This window comes from Dictyostelium discoideum (assembly GCF_000004695.1).
Source record: "Dictyostelium discoideum AX4 chromosome 3 chromosome, whole genome shotgun sequence".
NCBI classification, from domain to species: Eukaryota; Evosea; class Eumycetozoa; order Dictyosteliales; family Dictyosteliaceae; genus Dictyostelium; species Dictyostelium discoideum.
The window spans coordinates 3,335,898-3,358,672 of record NC_007089.4 but is presented as its reverse complement, the minus strand read 5'-3'; the positions used below and the strand labels follow the sequence as shown (position 1 = coordinate 3,358,672).

Sequence of the window (22,775 nt, the reverse complement as noted above, 5' to 3'; positions counted from 1 at the left end):
ATAAGCCATTTAAAAAATATCTTTTTTATTATTATAATAATGATTGATTGGATATTTGAAAATATCTTTTTTTTTTTTTTTTTCATTTTTTATTTTTATTTTTAAATTTTTTTTTTTATTTTTTTTTTTTTTTTTACACAACAAATCAACATATCTTTGTAATAATTTTTAAACAATGTTTTCGTTTTTAAAAGGAAAAAAAACAAAAGAATCATCAAATAACTTAAAAGAAGATAAAGTCGAAGAAATTGAAGAGCAAGAAGAAGAAGAAGAAGAATATAGTATTATTTTTAAAATTATAAAAAAAGTTAATAATAATAAACAACAACAAGAAATTAATGATAATAGTGAATTATTTTTTAAATTATTAAAAAATCAATATATAAAGAATGAAATATTTAAACAATGTAAACTTTATAAACAATATTCAAATGAAAAATATTTAGTACAAGATTATAAAGAATTTAGTGAAATTAAAGAAATCAATTGTTATATTAAGGAATTAAATTTTAAAAAAGTTGATCCATTTTTAGGATTCAATGATTTAATAAATGAAATTAAAATTCCAAAAACCATTGAAATAATATCATTTGGTTTTGATAAACAATCATTTAAAGATATAAATCTTGGATTAATATTACCAAAATCAATATCAACACTAAAGATTGGTAAATATCCAAAACAAGTGATACTTGAACCAACCGATATACCAAAACATATTAAAAAATTAGTATTGGAAGAAGGTTTTGAAAATCAAAGAACTTATTCAAAAACTAAATATGTTAGTACTATACCATTCATACCATCGACTGTGAAAACATTGGTTATCAATAGCACCTATTTCGGTACGAGACTTGGCGAAATTCCAAAATCACTTACCACACTTGACATTGGTTTAAGTGGCCATGCAAGAGTGTTTGACAAAGGTTATTTACCACGTGATTCTACATCATTGACTGATATTAAAATTGGTAATTGTATGAATAATCAATGGCTACAGGCTGGTGATATACCAAATTGTGTTAGAGTGATTAGATTTAATAATGGTTTTGATCAGCCTTTAAAACGTGGGATCATTCCATCAGGTGTAACTAAAGTATTGTTTAACAAAGGTTCGAATTTTAATTGTCCACTTGAAGTTGGTAGTTTCCCATCAACCTGTACTGAAATCCAATTTGGTAGTTCATTCAGCCAAGATATTAAACAAGGTCATTTACCAGATAATTTAATATCTTTGAATTTAGGCCACTATTTCAATAGAGATTTCATTCTACCATCAACATCAGCTACATTGAAAACCTTAATTTTGTCAATTAATTTTAATTTACCACTTAAAGTAGGTGACCTTCCAACAAGTTTAGAACATTTAGAATTTGGTGATGAATTTAATAAACCATTAGCAAAGGGTGTGTTACCACCAAATCTAACTTTTTTAAAATTAAGTAAATACTTTGCTCAACAATTAAAAGCTGGTGATTTACCATCATCAATTAAAACATTAATAATCTCAAGTGTAAAATTAAATGAATCAATGATAAAAGCAATTCCTTCAAGTGTAACTTATTTAATACTATCCTATTTACCATCTACAATCAATAAATATACTTCACTATTACAACCAATCTCAACAACACTAAATCATTTAGAATACTTTTATTCTCAAGATGAAAATCCAATTGATTTCACTCAATTACCAAATGGTTTAAAAGTAACATATTCAAATAATAAATCACCAAAAACAATTATAATTAATAATTAATTAGAAAATAAATAAATAAATAAATTTTTATACTTTATTATTATTATTATTTTTAAGTGGTATATTTTCACCACCACCATTTGGAGTTACATATGGGATATTTGACGATGATGATGATGATGATGAATTTAAAATTTCAGTTAAATAAAAAATAGTTGAACCTATAATTGAAACAACTCCCATACAATTGAAAACAATTGATACTACAGCAAAACCAAATGAATTACCATCAGATATTGTTGCATCATTTAATGGAATATTTGTAAAATAATTATCAAATTGTGTATAATAATTTATTAGAATACCAGCTGGTATTAGTAATGGTAAGAATGATAATCTAAAATATTTGAATAGAAATATCCTTTTTTGGTAACTAAATTTTAATTGATTTATATTTATTTGTTTTGAAGTTGAGGGTAATATTAATTTATAAACTGATAAAGATATTAAAATATTTATTAAAATTAAACTTGCTGTTAAAATATAAATTAAATTTGAAATTTTATTAATTTTATTAATATTGTTGATTATTAATTGTGTATTATTAATTCCTGTTAAATTTCCACAATTTTTAAATTCACTAATTTCAATTTCTTCATATGTACATGTATCTATTATATATTCTACACCTTCATTATATTTTGGTATTATACCATCTTTTGTAATTTTAATTTGATTTTTATAAAATTGTGCAAAATAACTATATTTTGTATCTTCATCATTTTCGTATAAACTATTTGATAATTTTAATTTTGTATATGATGCAGTAGTATTAGGTATTAGTATTGTAAAAATTAATGAAATTGAATAAATAAAAATTATTGTGAAAAGAAAAACTGATGATGCAACACTAATGTGTGGCATTGTTATATGAATATATGTATAGAGAGATATATGATTATTTGATATGTATGTGTGTGTGAGTGTGTGTGTGTGTGTGTGTGAATGTTATTTATTTTTAAAATAAAATAAAAAACTTACATTTTGAATATTTATAATAAAAAAAAAAAAAAAAAAAATGAAAAAATGATAAAACTAAAAAAAAGATTTTGGTGAATAGACCCTGGTAAAAAAAATGAAGAGAAAAGGTCAAAAAAAAAGATATTTATTAAAATTGAATTTTTGGGACATAAAAAAAAAAAAAAAAAAAAAAAATTTTTTAAAAATTTGAAAACTAAAACACACTAGGGTTGTGTGTACCAATAAAAAAAAATTCTATTTTTAATTTTTGTTGTTTCAAAACAATTATTAATTTTTATTTTATTTTATTTTATTTTATTTTTTTTTTTTTATTTTTTTTTTTTTTTTTTAATTTTTAAATTTTTAAATTTTTTAATTTTTTTTTTTTTTTTTTTATTAATTTCTTTTTTTTTTTGTTAATAAAAAAATATTTAATTCAATTTTTAACATATAAATAATTTCTTTTTTTTTAAAAAAAATAAACAAAAAAAGCAACAAAAAAAAATGACAAAAGTTGGAGGATTAGGTGCTACTCATCAAGCTGATAAAACAGTTGAAGATATTGTAAATGCTGTTAAACCTTCAATTCAAAGTAAACTTGGAACCAATATTTCTAATCTAAAGGTTATTAGCTACAAAACTCAACTTGTAAATGGTACAAATTATTTTGTTAAAGTAAGAACTGAAAATGGTTATGCTCATCTTAGAATTTATAAACCATTTTCTGGTGCTGCTTCTTTAGTTTCAGTTCAAGATGGTAAAGCAAAAGATGATGAAATTACTTATTTTTAATCACTTTTATTCAATTTTATTGTAATAAAAAAATATACAAAAAAAAAGAAAACAAATAAATAAATAAAAAAATAAATAAATAAAAGTATATGTATATAATAAAATTTCTCCTTAAAAAAAAGTATTTTTTTTTTTTTTTTTTTTTTTTTTTTTTTTTAATGTACACACAACAAATTATGTATTTTTTATTTATTGGATTTAAAAAAAAAAGGTATAGTATAATTTATTTTTTTAATAATTACATTTGCAAAGGATACTTTTTATTTTTTTATTTTTTTTTTTTTTTTGCAATAAAGAGTAATAATATAAAATATAAAATATAAAATATCAAAATATCAAATGTCAAATATCAAAATAATAAATTAATATATTATTAAATTGATTAATTTTAAAAAAAAAAGTTTGAATTTGATGATAGTGATTTAAATATATAATATTTAATCAAATTCAAAAATGGAAAATTCAGTTAAAAAAAAATATTATTACCAAAAGATTATTTTTATTGAATATTCAAATAAAAAAATCTCATTTTTTTATTATTATTTTTATTTTTATAATTATTATTATTATTATTACTTTTATTTTGGAATATGTAAATTAAATGAAAAAAAAATTCAATAATAAAAATCAAAAAGGTGTGGTGAAGAGAAAAAAAAAAAGGTTGATTAATATCTGTGTGCTCAAATATGTGTTTTTTTTTTCAAATAATTACATAACCCCAAACACAAACACACAACCCACAACTCAATCTCACTGTTATAATCTGAAAAAAATTATTTTATCTTTATTTATATTGTTAGTTTTTTTTTTTTTTTTTTTTTATTTTTTTTTTTAATTTATTAATATTATTATTTATTTAATTATTTTATTTTTTGTTTATTTTGTTTTTATTATTGTTGTTATTTTTATTTTAATTTAATTGAATACTTTTGTTCAAAATACAAAACAAAACCAAAAAAAAAAAAAATATAAATTAATTTTCATAAATTTTAAAACAGATAGAAATAAAAATGAGTTCATTCACAAAAAATAAATTAAGTAATTTTGCAAATACAAATAATCAAATAATAAAAATTGATATGGTTGTTCTTGGTAGTGGTGCTGTTGGGTAATTTATAAATTAAATAATTAATTTTTTTTATAAATTACTCAAACTAATTATTATTTATTTTTTTTTATTATTTTTTTTTTTTTTTATTATTTTTTTTTTTTTTTTTTTTTTTTTTTTTATATATATAGAAAAACAGCATTAACAGTTCAATTTCATCAACAATATTTTATTCATGAATATGATCCAACAATTGAAGATTCTTATACAAAGAATTGTAGAATTGATAATGATAATTATTCATTGAATATATTAGATTCAGCTGGAAATGAAGATTATACTGCAATACGTGATCAATATTTAAAAAACTCTGATGGATTTTTAATAGTTTATGATATAAGTGATAGAGTTAGTTTTGAAAAAACAAGTGAGTTAGTTGATCAAATTAAAATGGTTAAAGATGTTGAATCATTTCCAATGGTATTAATTGGTAATAAATGTGATTTAGATTCAGAAGGTCAAAGAAAAGTTTCATTAACTGAAGGTAATGATCTTTCAAAATTCTATGGTTGTCCATTCTTTGAAACTTCTGCTAAAACAACATTAAATGTTGAATCTTCATTTTTTCAATTAGTTAGAGAAATTCAACGTTTTGAACAATTTGAAAAAGAAAAACAACTTGAAAGAGAAAAAAAGAAATTAAAAAATTTAAATAATAATAATAATAACAACAACAACAACAATAATAATAATAATAACTCAAATAGAACAAATAGTTTTAATAGTATTGGTAGAAAAAATAAAGTAAAATTTGATTTAAATAATAATAATAATAATAAAGATGACTATAATGAAAATAATAATAATAAAGGTGGAAATGATAAGAAAAAATCAGAAATTAATAATTCAAAAGCATGTGGACCTAAAAAAAGTTTTAAACAAAAAATTTTTACTAGTTTTTCATGTATACATGGTGGAACAAATAGTTAAAAATAATAATAAAAAAAAAAAAAAAAATTGTAAATAATTATTGTTTCATTTATTTTATTTTAAATTATTTAAATTATTGGGGGGATTAAATCCTGTTAGAATATTTAACTGTTTGGTGAGACAATTGTCATATTATTTTGTCCACTCATTTTCTTTTTTTTTTTTTTTTAATTTTTTTTTTATTTTTTTTATTTTTTTTTTTTTATTTTTTTTTTTTTATTTTTTTTTTTTTTGAACTTGTGATTTTTTTTTTTTTTTTTTTTAAATTAATTTGAAAATAGCATATGGGTGTGTTGTATGCATATTATTATCGGTTGTTTTTTTTATTACATAAAATATAATAATAAATAATAAAAATAACATTCAACACATCGAAATAATAAACAAGCAAATATTAAAATAAAATAAAATAAAATTTTTTAGGAAAAAAAAAAAAAATAAGAAAAAAAAAAAAAAAAAAAAAAAAGAAATACAATAACATTACAAGAGACACAATGTCAGAAGAAGGAAAATCACTTCCACCAGGAACACGTGTTTCTATCAATGGTAAACCTGAATTAGGTTTAGGTACTGTTAAATATTGTGGTATGACAAAATTCAGTCCTGGTCGTTGGGTTGGTATTGAATTAGATAGTGCTGGTATGTTATTATTTATTATTATAAAATAATCACACAATCATACCCCCTCCCATTTATAATTATTAATTTAAAATATATTAAATAAATTTTTTTTTTTTAAAAAAATAGCTGGTAAAAATGATGGTACAGTTCAAGGTGAAAGATATTTTGATTGTAAACCAGCACATGGTTTATTCGTTAAACCAAATATGGCAGTAATTGTAGAAGAACAACCACAAACACAAACACAACCACAACCACAACAAACATCAAATATTGATGATGGTATTGATGATTCTAAACTTATGCCAGCACCAATCACTACACCATCAAAAATAGCTGCAACATCTGGTATTAGACCACCATCATCAACTGGTATTAGACCACCATCATCATTGGGTAAAGGTAGGCCATCACTAACTGGTTCTTCTTCAACAACCTCATCATCATCATCATCATCATCAACAACAACAACAACAACAACACCAACTTCATCAATTAAAAAACCAAGTGAATCTGGTATTAGAAGACCAAGCACTATTCCATCATCAACTACAACTACAACTAGTACTACTTCAACTTCACCAACTTCTACCTCACCACTTACATCACCACCACCAGAAAAGAAATCTGAACCCTCACCACCAACTACAACTACAATTTCACCACCACCACCAACTGTAGTTGAACCAACACCAATAGAACAACCACAACCAACACCATCTAAAATTTCAAGACCACCATCATCAGCTTCTTCAAGACCAACTGGTATTCCAAAACCATCAGGTTTAAAAGAACCAACTCCAACTCCAACACCAACACCAACACCAACACCAACACCAACACCAACACCAACACCAACACCAACACCAACACCAACACCAACACCAACACCAATAATAACACCAAATCCAACTATAACTACAACAACAACTCCAATACCAACACCATCAACACCATTACCACCATCAACATCAAATTCTATAACATTAACACCACCATCAACACAAAAGAAACAATCAAAAATTATTCAAGGTGAAGATGAAGAAGAAGAAGAAGAAATTAATGATTTATTAAATAAATCATTAGCAACTGAAAGAATGAATCAAGCAGTTCAAGAGAATATTGATAAGATGATGACAACTATCAATGACTTAAAAGAGGATAAAAACAGATCACAAGAGGAGATCAATAGTTTAAAGGATAGATTAAAGGAAGCAGTAGCCAGTAAGGATAAACAAATCAAAGAGAATGAAAAACAAATCAAAGAAAATGAAAAACAAATTCAACAATTAGAGAAAACCATAGCGATCAAAGAGAAAGAAAATGAAAATCTTTTGAAAACTCAACATCGTAATGAGGATAAAGAGAAATCAGAGTTTGAAAAGGAGAAACAATCCCTATTGGAGCAAATTTCAAATCTCAATGAAAATCTCGAACTTTTAACACTCGATAAAGAAGTTACCGAAGAGAAATTAGAAATGACCGAATTGGAATTTGAACAAGTCAAAGAGGAATTAGAGATGATGCGTATCGAATACGATAGTTTGAAAATCCAATTGGATGAGAAACCAACTCGTTCAATCGATGAAAGTTTACCAACCGATGTATTGGTATTACAAGAACAAAACGATAAATTAAAAGAGGCATTGGTTAAACTACGTGATATCACAATGAATGATAAACATGAACTCTCAAAGAAAACCAAAGAATTGGAAACTCTCTCAAAACAAGTTCAATCACTAACAGAGAAATCAAATAAATTGGAGATGGAGTTATCAATAAAGATAGAAGAGACCTTGGAATTGAAGTTAGCATTGGAGGATGCCGAAGTCAGTGAATCGTTAATCACCGATCTTACAGATAAGAATCTTTCATTGAATGAAGAATTGGAGGAATTAAAAGTATCAATTGCAGATTTAGAATCATTTAGAGATCTTAGTGAAGAGTTGAGTGAAAATCAAGTTGCACTGGAGAAATCATTAAGATTGGAGGTCAATTCAAAGGATATTGAAATTTTGAATATTCAAAGCCAAATGACCAATCTTCAAATTAAAAACCAAGAGAATGAAAAAACCATATTACAATTCCGTGATCTCGTTGGTAGACTTCAACATAAATTGGAAGAGATGAGAAGAAAAGAAGAGGAACAATCGGAACATCAACATTCATGGTCAGCAATTCAACAACAATTGTTAAGTAAAAACATTCAATTACAAAATCAAATGATTAAAGCAACCGCATTGGAAATCGATCACCAATTGGAACAATCTAAATCTGTTGAATCTCAAGTTCATTTAGCATTTGTTTATGAATATTTACCAGAACAAACCTTCCAATTGGATAATGATGCTATTAAAATGTTATTACTCTTAAAGAGAATCATATTGAAATCGGAATTAGCTCAAAAATATTTAAATCGTACTTATAAAGTTGAAGAGATTGGTAATAAAGTTGCTGGTGGAGATAGTGATCAAATGTTGTTAACAAGTGGTCAAGTTGCTCATTCCCTATCTATCATTCATATTTTAGAGCATTTAGCAATCTCTACAACTTGGTTAACTGAAACTTTAGAAAGATCATCTTCTGATCAATGGTTAAGATCTGGTAGATCAATTAAGGATATGTTAAATCAAGAAAGAATTTTAGATAATTTATTACAATTAATTAAATTGGAACAATTTGGTTCATCTTATTCAAGTACTGATTTAGAAAAACTTTGTCAACGTATTGATTCAATTTTAACAAATATTTTTGGTAATATTACAAATTCAACAAATGACAGTGGTTCAAATAATACATCCAGTAATAATAATAATAATAATAATGTTGATCAAATATTTAAACCAGAATGGTCAATACTTTTAAATTATATTTTAGGTATTCAATATAATATTAAACAAATTATGTTAAATGATATTAATATTACAACTACAATAACTCATAATGACCAATTTATTTTCCCACATAAAGAAATGTCAAAAGTTTTATCAGTTTGTCGTAAAGTTGTAAAGAATCTTTTAACTAAACCATACCTTTCACAATCATCAATTGTACGTGATTTACTTAAAACCTCTGAACATACTTGTAAATCAATACTTTTAGAGTTGGTACAATCTTTACCAAAAATTCAAGATGAATCAATTAATAGTGGTGGTGGTGGTAGTGGTAGTGGTAGTGGTAATTTAAATAATAATTTAAATGATTTATTAATAAAGATTCAAGCAAGATCAGATCTTATCATTAGTAATTCAAATTCTTTAAATAAGAATAATGATGAATTCTCAAATGATGATTATCAAGATCAAGAGGAATCTAAACTTTCATCTTCATTGGAGAAAGTATTCTATCGTATGAATGTACAATTGAGTGATGTAGTTGAAACTATTATCGCTGGTGATTTGAATCTCTCTGAAAAGGATAAACAAGCATTAACCAAACAAAGTCCATGGGCTGAAAGAGCTAATCAATTAAAACAATCCCTTGGTGAAGTGGGTCAATTACGTGATATCATTCAATCAAAAGATGCTGAACTATTAGAGAATCTTAAAACTATCAAAGCAAAAGAAGCTGAATTAATCGAAGAGAAGCGTAAAGAGGAATCATTTGATAAAAGAATTCGTATACTTCAAAAATCAGAGAATGAAGTCACTGAAAAATTGGCAAAAGAAATTAAATCACGTGAAGATAATGAAAAGAATTTCCGTCAAGCCCTCAATCTATTACGTAATGAAAAGAACTCACTAGAGCATGATTCAAAGAATATGCAAAATAAAATACTTGCTCTTCAACAAGAATTACAAAAGAAATTAAATACTCCATTATCTCCAATGATTGCCAATCAAGAGTTACTTCGTTCTGTTGATGATATCAATGTATTATCCCTTAAAAAAGCTATTAGATTCTTAAGAAATGAAAATTTGAAATTAAAATCTCAAAAATCTATTAAAGAATTATGTGAATTAAATTTAATTCAAAATTATAGACATCAACAACAAATAAAACAACAACAACAACAACAATCAAATAATTCATCAACATCTTCAACTTCATCATCTACTCCAACTTTATTAGAACAACAAGCAAAGAAACAACAAATTAAATTTAATGAAATTGTTGAATATTCAAAACAAGTTAATCATATGATGAGTTCAATTTTAGAAAGTACTGCAACTCCAAAGGTTTTAGATTTAAGTAATAAATCAATTTCATCCTCCTCATCATCATCATCTTCCTCAAATGATAGAACTAGTGCAAATGAAATTGAAAAACAAAAATTATTAATTAAACAACAAGAAAGAAAAGTTAAACAACTTCAATCAAAGATGACAAATTTCATCTCAAGTTCAACTTGTCAATTTGGTTTAAATAATTATGCTGATGCAAATCAATCCAGAATGTTAAAAGAATCAATACCTTTAAAAATTGCAAATATTACAATTCCAAATTTAAATATTAATAATATCAATAATAATAATAACAATACAAATTCCTTAATGTTGGATAAAGATATTCAAGAAGCTTTAAATTCAAAAACTTTATCAATTCAATTATTTACAAACCCTCAAACATTTAAAGAAATTCATCAAGTTTTTGTAAAATAAATTAAAATAAAATAAAAAAATAGTATATTTAAAAAAAAAAAAAAAAAAAAAAAAAAAAAAAAAAAACAATTGGAATTATTTTAATATGATTTTTTTTGGAAAATTAAATATCTATTAATGATAATTGGATATTTATTATTAGTTTTCAACTAAATTTTATAAAAGATCAAGGGAGTTATTTTTGTTTCCATTAAATATACTAAGGTGATCCAATAATGAAACTTTATTAAAACTTTTCATTCCCAATGAAGTTTGATTTTCAATTTGGACTTTTGAGTTTGTTGATGATGAACTTGAGACAATTGATTGTAATGATTCTAAATAATATATAAAAATAATAATTAAAAATATTAGAATTATTATTATTATTATTTTTTTTTTTTTTTTTTTTTTTTTTGTGTAATAAAAAGATATTCTTTTTTTAAATTTGAAACTTACTGAATAACATTTTTAAAGGTACAAAAAGTATTAATAAGTCTAATTGATTTGATTTGAATTGATTAAAAAAAAAAAAATTAAATGACTTATTTATAGTTTTCTTTTTTTTTTTTTTTTTTTCTTTTTTTTTTTTTTTTTTTTTTTTTTTTTATTGTTTTCTAAAAAAAATAAATATTTTTAAGATCATCTAGAATTATTTAGTATTAGTATTAACATTTCTTGTATTTTTAAAACCAATTTAAACAATTGAAAAATATTACAATTATTTTGTATTTTAAATTCCATTTTACATTTTTCACGTTAACCACAAACAAAAAAATAAAAAAATAAAAAAATAAAAAAATTAAAAAAAATAAAAAACAGTGGTTTTTAATCTTTTTTTTTTAAAAAAATTAAATTTACTAAAAATGAAATTTCCTTTTATATCTTTCCTGTATGACCTGTCAATTATTAAATATTGTTGACTTTACAATTCAGCATATTAAAATTGATAAAACAAAAGAAACCAATGTAATATATGAAAATTATTATCAATATTTTAAAAAGAATCTCTTTCCAATAGATTAAAATATATTATTAAAATAATCTCAAACCATTCATTCGATCTGATATTTGACTTTTTTTAAGAAAAAAAAAAATTTAAAAAATTTAAAATAGTATAATAATTCATTTTTTAAAATTTGACAATCCAATTTAATTTTTTTTAATAATAATTTGATGTATTTGAAATTAATAAAAAAAAGACCTATTTAAATTACTATTCAATACAGTCTAATTTTAGGGACTGAGAAAATAAATAAGTTTACTGTTGGGAATTACCAATATGTTTTTTTTTTTTTTTTTTTTTTTAATTTTTTTTGATTTAAAAATTGGAAAAAAAAAAAATGGAGAAAATAACAGGGAATTTCTTAATTAAGGAAATTTCCTTCCCATATTATTTTAGTGTATTTTTAATGATCATTTATTTATAATTCATTATTGAGGCTAAAATTTTCAAGTAATTAAATAAAAAAAATAAAAAAAAAGTTATTGCATTTAAGAATTTAATTTCATTTTTTGTATACTGTAAATAAAGCTAATTCTAAAGAATCAATAGTTACTAAATTGTTTTACAATAAAAAAAATGAAAAAAAAAAAAAAATTAAAAAAAAAAAAATAAATAAAATAAATTTAAAATAAAAAAAAATAAAAAAAAAATATAAAATAATAAAAAAGAATTAAAAAAAATCTTAATATGGAAAAAAATAAAAAAAATTTAATTATAGATTGGTATAAAATTTTTAAATAAATCTATTTTTTTTATTTTAAATTTCTCAAAAAAAACGAAAAAATTATTTTTTCGTTTTTTTTATTTTTTATTTTTTTTTTTCCCATTTAATTTATTTTTTTGAAAATATAATATTTTCTGTGAGACAATAGAGAACAAGAATAAAAAGAAAAAAAAAAAAGTACATAAAAATAAAAAAAAAAAAAAAATGGAAGATTCATTCAAAAATTTAACCATTGAAAATAAAGAACAACAAACAGTAACAACAACAACAACAACAACAACAACAACAACAAAAAAAATTCAAACTTTAGAAGTACCATTAAGAAGAAATGGTGATCTTATAGAATTTTCAGATTCAGATGAAGAATATTATTATGATGATGATTATGAAGAAATTGAATATGATTCAGATTTATCAGATGAAGAGAATGAAGATAGAATTTTAGGAATTAGATCATCAATACCATTAAATAAAACTTTACAACCAAAAGCACAAGCATTGGAACAAAAATATCAAAATAAAATTAATGTAAATTCAATTGCTAATAGTATTTCGAGTAAGAGGGTGATTGATGATGATTCACATAGAGCATTACCAAATTCTGTACAAAATTCAATTAAAGAGATTAAAAAGAAAGATGATAAACAAGGTGTACGTATTGTAGATAAAGAGGATAGAGCAACCACTGAGCAAGTGTTGGATCCACGTACACGTTTAATGTTATTTAAAATGATTAATAAGGGTGCATTCTCAGAGATTAATGGTTGTATCTCAACGGGTAAAGAAGCCAATGTGTACCATGCATTCACACCCAATGAGGAAGAACGTGCTGTAAAAGTGTATAAAACCAGTATTCTGGTATTCAAAGATCGTGATCGTTATGTAACTGGTGAATTTCGTTTTCGTCGTGGTTATAGTAAACATAATCCAAGAAAGATGGTGAAAGTGTGGGCAGAGAAGGAGTTTAGAAATCTCACACGTTTAAAGAATGCTGGCATACCGTGTCCAACACCATTGATTCTACGTAACCATATTCTAGTGATGACATTCATCGGCAAGGACGGCTATGCCGCACCACGTTTAAAAGATGCCACTGTATCACAAGAGAAGTTTGGTGTAATCTATTTGGATTGTATAAAAATGATGAGAACATTGTTTCATAAATGTCGTTTAGTACATGCCGATCTCTCTGAATACAATATGTTATACTACAAGAATCAACTCTACATCATCGATGTTTCTCAATCGGTTGAACATGATCACCCTCATTCATTGGATTTCCTTCGTATGGATTGTTCAAACGTTACAGATTTCTTTAGAAAGAAAGAAGTGAACACAATGTTCATTCAAGAGTTATTCGAATTCATCACAGATTTAACAATTACCGAGGATAATATCGATCAATATTTAGAGAAAATGTTAGAGAAAATTCAATCACGTGGTGAAACAACAGATGAACAAAAAATTCAAGAGGAAGTCTTTAGAAATGCTTATATTCCACGTACTTTAGATCAAATTATAGATTTAGATAGAGATATGGAAAAAATTGAAAGAGGTGAAGGTCGTGATATTTTCTATCAAAATTTAACAGGTTTAAGTAAAGATTTACAAAATATTAAATCAAAAAATGATTTAATTAATGATTCAAATGAAAATAAGGATTCTGATGATTCTTCTTCTGATTCTTCTGAAGATTCTGATGATGATTCCGATTCTGATCAATTAAATGAAGATGATGAAAAAATTCGTAAATTAGTTGTAATTGATCCAATTACTAAAATGGAAATTAGATTAGAAGATATGCCTAAAAAAGTATTATTATCATTAAAATATTTAGTATTTTAAAATGTTTATTTTATTAATTTTTTTTTTTTTTTTTTTTTTTTCTTTCATAGGATCGTAAGAAATTTGTAAAAGAAATGAATAAAGAAAGAAGAAAAACAAAAATACCAAAACATATTAAAAAATTAACTAAAAAGAGAAAAGCAGAGAAATTTGGTAAAAAGAAATAAAATATAAAATAAAAAAATTTTAAAAAATAGTATTAAATTAACAAATCTAAAATTTTAGATAAATTTCAACAAAAATTTCAAAACTTAAAATCAATAATTGATTAGTCTCACCCTAGTTTTTTAATTTTCTTTTCCAAGGTCTATTTATTTAACAAAAACTCATTTTTTTTATTTTTTTTATATTTTTTTTTTTTTAAACTCTTATTATTTATTTAATTTAACATTAAAAATTTTTTTTTTTTTTTTTTTTTTTTTTAAAACACATTTGCTTATTTTCTAATTTTTTTAATTTTTAATCTTATTGTGGTGGCTAGTCCAAAATTTACTTGAGACTCAAAAAATCGAGTGAAAAAAATATTATTATTTTCACAGAATTTTTTTTTATACAAGACCTTGAAATTTTCGGTTAAAAAAAAAAAAAAAAAAAAAAAAAAAAAAAAAAAAACTATTTAGCCGAGCACATTTTTTTTTTTTTTTTTGGAATAATAATAAAAAAAAAAAATAAATAATCATATGAAAAAATGAATAATCATTTTAAATTTTATTTTATTATTTTATTATGTTCAATATTTTATATTTCGTTTTCTGAATCTCAAACCATAGGAGAATATAATTGTTTATATAATATTTTTGAAAAATTTAATTTAACAAAAGCTTATCCAAAAAATTCAACTGACGGATATAGTAATGTTTGTGAAAGTGCTGGTATTTTGTGTGAGGGTGGTGTAGTTAAGTAAGTTAAATGTTGTAGTTATATATTTTTTATAATTTAAAAAAAAAAAAAAAAAAATTAAAAAGATAGTAAAAAGATGAAAAAATTAAATCAGATATTATAAAAAAATAAAAAAAATAATAAAATAAAAACAAATGTATTTTTAAATATAAAAAATGATTTTTTTTTAAACAACAAGTTTTTAATAATGTTATTATACTATTATTATTATTATTATTATTTTTATATAATTATTTTTTACTCAACTTTTATTGTAGGTCAATAATTATAACAGGTAAAAATGAACAATCACCTTTAAGTGCAGTTCTAACACCAAATGAATTATCTTGTTTACCAAATTTAGTTAGTATATCGTTAATATCAATAAGAGTAAACACAGATGTCCTTTTTACAAAGATTGGTTCTGTGAGTTCAATTATTTTAGAAAATATTCCATCAGGAGCAATTAATATTACTCAAATTGACAGACCATTCCCTCCATATGACTCTTAGTAATTATTTTTAAAAAAAAAAAAAAAAAAAAATATTAATCTACTTTAAAAACTAATATTATTATTTTTATTATTATTATTATTATTATTATTATTATTATTATTATTATTATTATTATTATTATTATTATTATTATTATTATTATTATTATTATTATTATTATTAAAAATAGTTTCTTATCATGTAATGAATTTAATAACTCAATTTTAAATTCCTCATATTTAAATAATATTAAAACATTTTATCTTCAGGGATCTTATGTTTACTTTAATGTCAATGAAGGAACCAATTTTACAAACCCCAAAGTAATTCAGTTATGGGCACTTAATATTCCAGATTTATCGTCATGCCCACTACTTGGTTTGGTAAATTTATTTTTAAGAAGTGATTATAATAAAACAACATTAAGTAATTATGCAAAAATTAATTCTACATTAGTCCAAATTAACTTTCCACAAAATAGTCTACCCATCCCAAGTTTTATTGAAACTAATCGTGATATATTAGGTGTTTCAATAGTTGATCAACCATTTTCTAAACCATCTAGTGTGATTGATATGTCAGTAGGTTATAAATTACAACTATTTTCCTCAAATAATATTGGTCCAGATTTCAATATAAATGGAGAATTTCCAATTAAGTTTTCGAATACTGTCACAAATATTTATATTCGATTTGGTTCATTTAAAACAATTCCAGTTTTTTCAAATGTTTCCACTGGATCAGTTACAATTGCAAACTCAGGTTTAACAGATTTATCAATTTATGGCGGGAGTGCAAAAATTTTAGATTATTCTGATAATACATTGACAGGCACAATTGATAAATCTTATTGTAATGTAGAATTAATTGTTGCAAATAATAATTTAACAGGAACGATTCCATCATGTTTCACTTGTTATTTTGGGTATCCAATCACAAATGCTGGTATTTGGTCAAAAATTCCATTTTATGAGAGATTCAAAGGTAATTTTTTCACAAATTATATACCAAACCCTGGTTGTACAACATTTGCTCCTCAGGTAAGAGCAAATTCAATTTTATCAGGTTACATTATTTCTGGTATTGATATTGGTTTCGATGGCCAATCTTATAAATTTAATGGTACTGAACCATGCTACTTTCCTTCTTTTCGATTAGGAAAAGAGATTAATTGTATAGTCAATAATAACTACCTTGCCAATGTTAGATATGCCAGTATTTTAAATACATGGCATAATACAAATTATACATTTGCATTTATTAGTAGTCCGCCAGATGCATCATTAGTTTCAGTTTCACTCAATACTCTTACCATTGATGGTACTTACTTTTCATCATATATGGGTCAATCAATTCAAACTGTTAAAATTGCCAATATTAATTGTGCCATTAGTGCAACTAATTTCTTTAAAATTGTTTGTACTACACTTTCAACCATTCCATCAACTTCTGATAGCCAATTACTCACAATTTCAAATTCAAATGAAACTAAAAATTTTTATATTCAAACTTCAGACGGTTACTCAAATTCAAAAACTTGTCCAAATGATTGTTCAACAAACTCAAAAGGTATTTGTGATTTAAGTACAGGTATTTGTGTTTGTAATATAGGTTTTGGAGGTAATGATTGTAGCTCTGTCCAATGTTTTGATCAAAATTGTTCAGGTTTTGGTATTTGTAATATAACAACAGGTGAATGTAAATGTGATTCATCTCATCAAGGTGATGATTGTTCTTTACCATTTATACCTTGCAAATCAGATTGCAGTCAATACTTAAATCAAGGTTCTTGTAATAATCAAACTGGTATTTGCCAATGCTCTACAAACTATCAAGGTTCAGATTGTGCAATTCCAATAGTTAATATTACCTCAGTCATTCCATGTACTATTGACGGTGGTGAAGTTTCAATTATTGGTTGGTTTGGTAGTGACAATACACTTACATTAGCATCGTACAATGTTTCCATTGGTATATTAGATTGTATTATAACATCAATTAATCAAACAGTAATTAAATGTAATCTTGGAGCAGGTGAAGGTACTAAAGATATTAAAACTATAAATTCAATTCATCCAAATGTAACGTACATTGCTTATGGATTATTTAAATATCAAACTCCAGTACATTATATTACATCAGTTATTCCATGTACTATTGATGGTGGTGAAGTTTCAATTATTGGTTGGTTTGGAAATGGAGCTCTTTCATTAACATCATTTATTGTTTCCATTGGTGTATTAGATTGTATCATAACATCAATTAATCAAACAGTAATTACATGTAATGTTGGAGCAGGTAAAGGTACTAAAGATATTAAAATTATAAATTCAATTCACCCAAATATAGTATTCATTGGCTATGGATTATTTAATTATCAAAATCCAATTAAAACTTGTCCAAATGATTGTACAAGCCCAAAAAATGGTAAATGTAATTCAAATACGGGTGAATGTGAATGCAATGATCCATTCAAAGGTTTTGATTGTAGTACAAAAATTGAAATCACAACACCACCAACAAATTCATCAATTGATAAAGATACAGGCGGAGCAACAATTGGTAATCAAAATACAAATTATGAAATTTCAATTTTATCATTAAATGAAATTTCAATTGATGGTTCAACAATCATAAAATCACATCCATTAAATGGTAATTGGTCAATTGATAATAAAGAAACGAAAACAACATCAGATTCAAATATATTTATATTTTCACAAAAATTAATAAATAATACATGTACAATAAATTATACAATTGAAGAGGTTAAATTAAAAGATAAGAGTTTTACATTTGGAACTACAACATTCACAGTAGAAAAAGGTTCAATAAAATTATCAGTTTTAATTAAAGATTATCAATATCAAAGTTCATTAAATACATTACAATTAATATTTTATTCAGGAGCTGTTGATACAAATGATGATGATGATTGTAATAAAAAAGAAACAACAATCAATACATCAAATTTAAATAATCAACAAAATTTAAATTATATTCAAATCTCAAAGAATTCTAAAACTTTAGTTGGTCGTTTCATTAATCAAGTCATTGCTGATTCAAGACCAACATTTATGTCAAGTACAATTATTAATGATAATAATAATAATAATAAATCATCAATTAAAATAGGATTAAATTTACCACATTGCAAAAATCAATGTTTAATAGATCCTGACTTTTCTGTGTTGGTTAATTCAGACTTTAAAGAATCATGTGATAAATCACAAAAAAACAAATGGATAATACCTGTTTCTGTTGTTGTATCTGTGGTTGGTTTTTCTATCATAATTACTATATCTATAATTATATATATCAAACACAAATATAGATTTAAAATTATTTCAACCAAATTAAAGCCTTTTAGGAATCCAAAATAAAAAAATGAAAAATAAAATAAAATAAAAATTAACAATTTCCAAGTTTTTAATTTAGATATATAAAAAATTAATTAATTATTTTTAAGAAACCAGATTTTTATTAATAAATTATAAAAAATCTGGTTTCTTAAAAAATGAAATTATTTGGGTTTTTTATTTTTTTTTTATTTTTAATTAATTTTTAAAAAGGTATGAGATTTTTAGGGTTGGAATTAGAAACTAATTTGTGTAAAGTAACTTAAATAGACTTTTATTGAATTGGTGAACAGACCACTTTTATTTTATTTTATTTTATTTTATTTTATTTTATTTTATTTTTTTATTTTTTTTTTTTCCAAATAATCCATCTGTGGTTTATGAAATAAATAATAAAAAAAAAAAAAATCGAAAGCAAACAGCGAGGTACCTCGCAAAAAAAATATCTTAAATTATTTTTTTTTTTTTAAAAAATTTTTTTTTTTTTTTTTTTTTTTATTTTTTTTTTTTTTTTTACATAATACATCATCTTTATTTTTTTTTTTTTTTTAATATTATTTTACTTTTAACCCGAAAAAGTTAACATCAACTGTACATGTACATTTATTTGTATACAATTTTGTAAAAAAAAAAAAAAAAAAAAAAAAACTTTTTCATAAAAAAAAAAAAACTTTTTCATAAAAAAAAAAAAAAAAAAAAAAAAAACTTTTCAAAGCACCTATACAAATAAATGAACTCTTCAGCATTAAATTTAATTCAATTTTTAGAGAGTTCAAAGATTCAAGTACCTGGTGGACTTAAATCAGTTAAAGGTATTTTAGATTTTGATTTTTATGATTTAGTAAAGAATATTGGTGAATCAACATCAAGAGAAGAGGAAGTTCATATAATTCAAAATGAAATCATTAAATTGAAAAGTTGCTTCTCAAAAGAACAAAGCAAAGATAAGAAAAGGGAATGCCTAATTAGAATGATCTATTGCCATATGTTAGGTTACGATGTACCATTTGGACATATTCAAGCATTGAATATGACACAAGATTCAGAGATATTAAATAAGAGAACTGGTTATCTTACACTATCATTATGTTTACCAGAGAGACATGAACTATTAATTATGGCAGTTAATTCAATATTAAAAGGTTTAAATTCTTCAAATTATTTAGAAGTCTGCTCAGCACTAACAGCAATGTGTAAATTAATTGATAACGATACAATACCGGCTTTCCTTCAAAAGGTATTGCAATTATTAAATCATCAAAAACCAATAGTCAGAAAGAAATCCGTTACTGTCTTACACAGATTCTATAGATTAGTTGGCGACTCTTTCTTGGATGACGATCAAATCATTGATAAACTCAGACAATCATTATGTGATCGTGACCCTTCAGTAATGTCTGCTTCAATTTGTATCTTTTTAGATATTTCTGAAAAACATTCAACTTTAAAAGATAATAACAATCAAATTAATAACAACAACAACAACAATAATAGTAATCAAATTAAAAAAAAAAATAATGAAGAAATTAATAGATCAAAAAATTTAATTTCAATGTTGAAAGAATTAGTACCAAGTTTTGTTGGAATTTTAAAACAAGTTGCAGAAGGTAGATTACCAAATAGTTATATTTATCATGGTATTCATCATCCATGGTTACAAATTAATCTATTGAAATTATTATCAAATTTAGGATACCAAGATAAAGATTCCTCCAATCATATGTATACAGTATTATTGTTTACAATGCAACAATCTCAAAAGTTTAAAAATAATGTTGGTTTCGCTATACTCTATGAAACTATTAAAACTCTAACTTTAATTCACCCAAATTTACAATTGATTGAACAATGTTCAAAGAATATTGCAATATTTTTAAAAGGTAAACATCATAATCTTCGTTATTTCGGTATCAAAGCATTGGCATCAATTGTTAAAGTTTCACCAAAACTAGTATTACCTTATCAAGTTGAAGTCATTGAATCATTAGAATCACCAGATGAAACTTTAAAACGTAAAAGTTTTGATTTACTCTATAAAATGACAAATCAAACTAATGTAGTACCAGTTTGTTCAAAATTAATTGAACAATTAGTACTCTCAAAAGATCAAAACTTTAAATCAGAATTAATCTCTCAAATTACAAATATCGCTGAAAAATATTCACCAAATGATATTTGGTATATTGATACAATTTCAACTGTTTTATCAATATTACCAAATGAAAATAATAAAGATAATAATAACAATAACAATAATAATAATAATAATAATAATAATTATCAATTTGCATATAATTTAATTAGATTAGTTTCAGAAGAAGACGATATTAAAGTTAAACAACATATTTCAGAAATTTATTTAAATAATATTATGATTTCAAATGAACAACAACAACAACAACAACAAGAGAATCAAAATAATTTACAACAATTTTCAGATATTTATATAAAGATTATGAGTTGGGTAATTTCAGAATATTCAAATTTAATAGTATCAAATAATGGTGTTATTGAAAGTGATATCATTAGTTATCTATGTGACCTTTTAGAGAAAGATTATCAAGGTGAGACTAAATCTTGGATCATCATTGGTATTGGTAAATTGGTTGCTCAATTAGGTAAATCATTACCAATGTTAGAATTAATGACAAAGAAATTTAAATCTTCAAAATCTTTAATTTGTCAACAACGTTCTTCTGAATTAAATGAAATCTTAAAAAATCCAAAATCAATGTCTTTAATTTTACCATTAGATGCTTATTGTGAAGATATTGATGTAAATATTAATATTTATATTATTTATTTATTTATTTATAAGTATTAATATATACCTACTAATATTATTATTATTATTATTATTATTATTATTATTATTATTATTATTATTATTATTATTATTATTATTATTATTATTATTATATTTTTTATATTTTTTTAGTTTAATAAAATATTTAATAAATTTAATGATTACTCAAATAAGGTTGGAGGAAAACAATATATTCCATATGAAAAAAGAAAGAATACACCATTGGTTGATATATCTGATGGTAGTTCATCACATTCAAATGAAAAGGGTTTGAACTTTCAATATCCTCCACCACCTGATCCATTTAATCCTCATCATAACCAACAACAATTATACCCAGTTCATCAACATCAACCTCCATCAAATCATCAACAACAACAACAACAACAACAACAACAACAACAACAACAACTTCAATTATTCCCTCAACAACCTCAACAACCACAACAACTATTACTTTTGGGTGAAGATGATACAATTAATTTAAATAACAATTCATTAGTTCCTGTCAATAATGATCAACAATTACAACCACATCAACATCAACAACAACAACAAAATCAACAACAACAACAACAAAATCAACAACAACAACAACAGCAAAACCCACAATATCCAAATAATCAATTAGTAACAGTTCCTGATCAAAATGCTCCAAAACCAATAGGGTATTTATTTTTAGAATCTATAATTTTTTATTTTGCTACTATTTTTATTTTACTTTTAAATATCTAAAAATATCATTAAAGACATTTACTAAAATTATTTTATTTTTTTTTTTATTTTCTAAAATTAGTTTACCAAAACCATCAAAGGTATTATGGACTAAAAAAGGATTTGTTGGAAATAAACAAACTCCACCACAAAATGCCACACCACAACAACAACAACAACAACAACAACAACAAACT

The 22,775-nt window shown here is 23.3% G+C and overlaps 9 protein-coding genes across 9 annotated transcripts in view; 7 read left to right on the top strand and 2 right to left on the bottom strand.

Moving 5' to 3' along the window:
- Positions 1–175: 175 nt before the first annotated feature.
- Positions 176–1,759, top strand: DDB_G0280443 (hypothetical protein; the record flags this gene model as incomplete). Its single annotated transcript, XM_636085.1, has 1 exon — positions 176–1,759. The coding sequence occupies one exon, from the start codon at positions 176–178 to the stop codon at positions 1,757–1,759; it is 1,584 nt and encodes a 527-aa protein (XP_641177.1).
- A 27-nt stretch (positions 1,760–1,786) lies between these two features.
- Positions 1,787–2,623, bottom strand: DDB_G0280441 (hypothetical protein; the record flags this gene model as incomplete). Its single annotated transcript, XM_636084.1, has 1 exon — positions 1,787–2,623. One exon carries the CDS (start codon positions 2,621–2,623, stop codon positions 1,787–1,789), a length of 837 nt encoding a protein of 278 aa, XP_641176.1.
- Positions 2,624–3,223: 600 nt separating this feature from the next.
- Positions 3,224–3,511, top strand: cpiB (cystatin A2; the record flags this gene model as incomplete). Its single annotated transcript, XM_636083.1, has 1 exon — positions 3,224–3,511. One exon carries the CDS (start codon positions 3,224–3,226, stop codon positions 3,509–3,511), a length of 288 nt encoding a protein of 95 aa, XP_641175.1.
- A 1,010-nt stretch (positions 3,512–4,521) lies between these two features.
- On the top strand, positions 4,522–5,549 carry DDB_G0280437 (Ras GTPase; the record flags this gene model as incomplete). The annotated part of the gene is made up of 2 exons (XM_636082.2): positions 4,522–4,619; positions 4,751–5,549. 2 exons carry the CDS (start codon positions 4,522–4,524, stop codon positions 5,547–5,549), a joined length of 897 nt encoding a protein of 298 aa, XP_641174.2.
- A 494-nt stretch (positions 5,550–6,043) lies between these two features.
- On the top strand, positions 6,044–10,771 carry dynA (dynactin 150 kDa subunit; the record flags this gene model as incomplete). The annotated part of the gene is made up of 2 exons (XM_636081.1): positions 6,044–6,188; positions 6,297–10,771. 2 exons carry the CDS (start codon positions 6,044–6,046, stop codon positions 10,769–10,771), a joined length of 4,620 nt encoding a protein of 1,539 aa, XP_641173.1.
- A 156-nt stretch (positions 10,772–10,927) lies between these two features.
- Positions 10,928–11,219, bottom strand: DDB_G0280433 (hypothetical protein; the record flags this gene model as incomplete). The annotated part of the gene is made up of 2 exons (XM_636080.1): positions 10,928–11,088; positions 11,210–11,219. 2 exons carry the CDS (start codon positions 11,217–11,219, stop codon positions 10,928–10,930), a joined length of 171 nt encoding a protein of 56 aa, XP_641172.1.
- Positions 11,220–12,684: 1,465 nt separating this feature from the next.
- rio1 (RIO family protein kinase) lies at positions 12,685–14,492 on the top strand (the record flags this gene model as incomplete). Its single annotated transcript, XM_636079.1, has 2 exons — positions 12,685–14,292; positions 14,376–14,492. The coding sequence occupies 2 exons, from the start codon at positions 12,685–12,687 to the stop codon at positions 14,490–14,492; spliced, it is 1,725 nt and encodes a 574-aa protein (XP_641171.1).
- Positions 14,493–15,013: 521 nt separating this feature from the next.
- On the top strand, positions 15,014–19,082 carry DDB_G0280429 (hypothetical protein; the record flags this gene model as incomplete). The annotated part of the gene is made up of 3 exons (XM_636078.1): positions 15,014–15,225; positions 15,483–15,716; positions 15,890–19,082. 3 exons carry the CDS (start codon positions 15,014–15,016, stop codon positions 19,080–19,082), a joined length of 3,639 nt encoding a protein of 1,212 aa, XP_641170.1.
- Positions 19,083–19,788: 706 nt separating this feature from the next.
- Positions 19,789–22,775, top strand: part of ap4e1 (adaptin N-terminal domain-containing protein) — a gene marked incomplete at both ends in the record, with an annotated part of 3,533 nt that continues 546 nt past the window's right edge. The window contains 3 exons of the mRNA XM_636077.1: positions 19,789–21,834; positions 21,997–22,532; positions 22,661–22,775. The exon at positions 22,661–22,775 is cut by the window's right edge and continues 546 nt beyond it. Of these exons, the coding sequence (XP_641169.1) occupies positions 19,789–21,834; positions 21,997–22,532; positions 22,661–22,775 (2,697 nt within the window). The remainder of the gene's footprint in view (positions 21,835–21,996; positions 22,533–22,660) is intronic.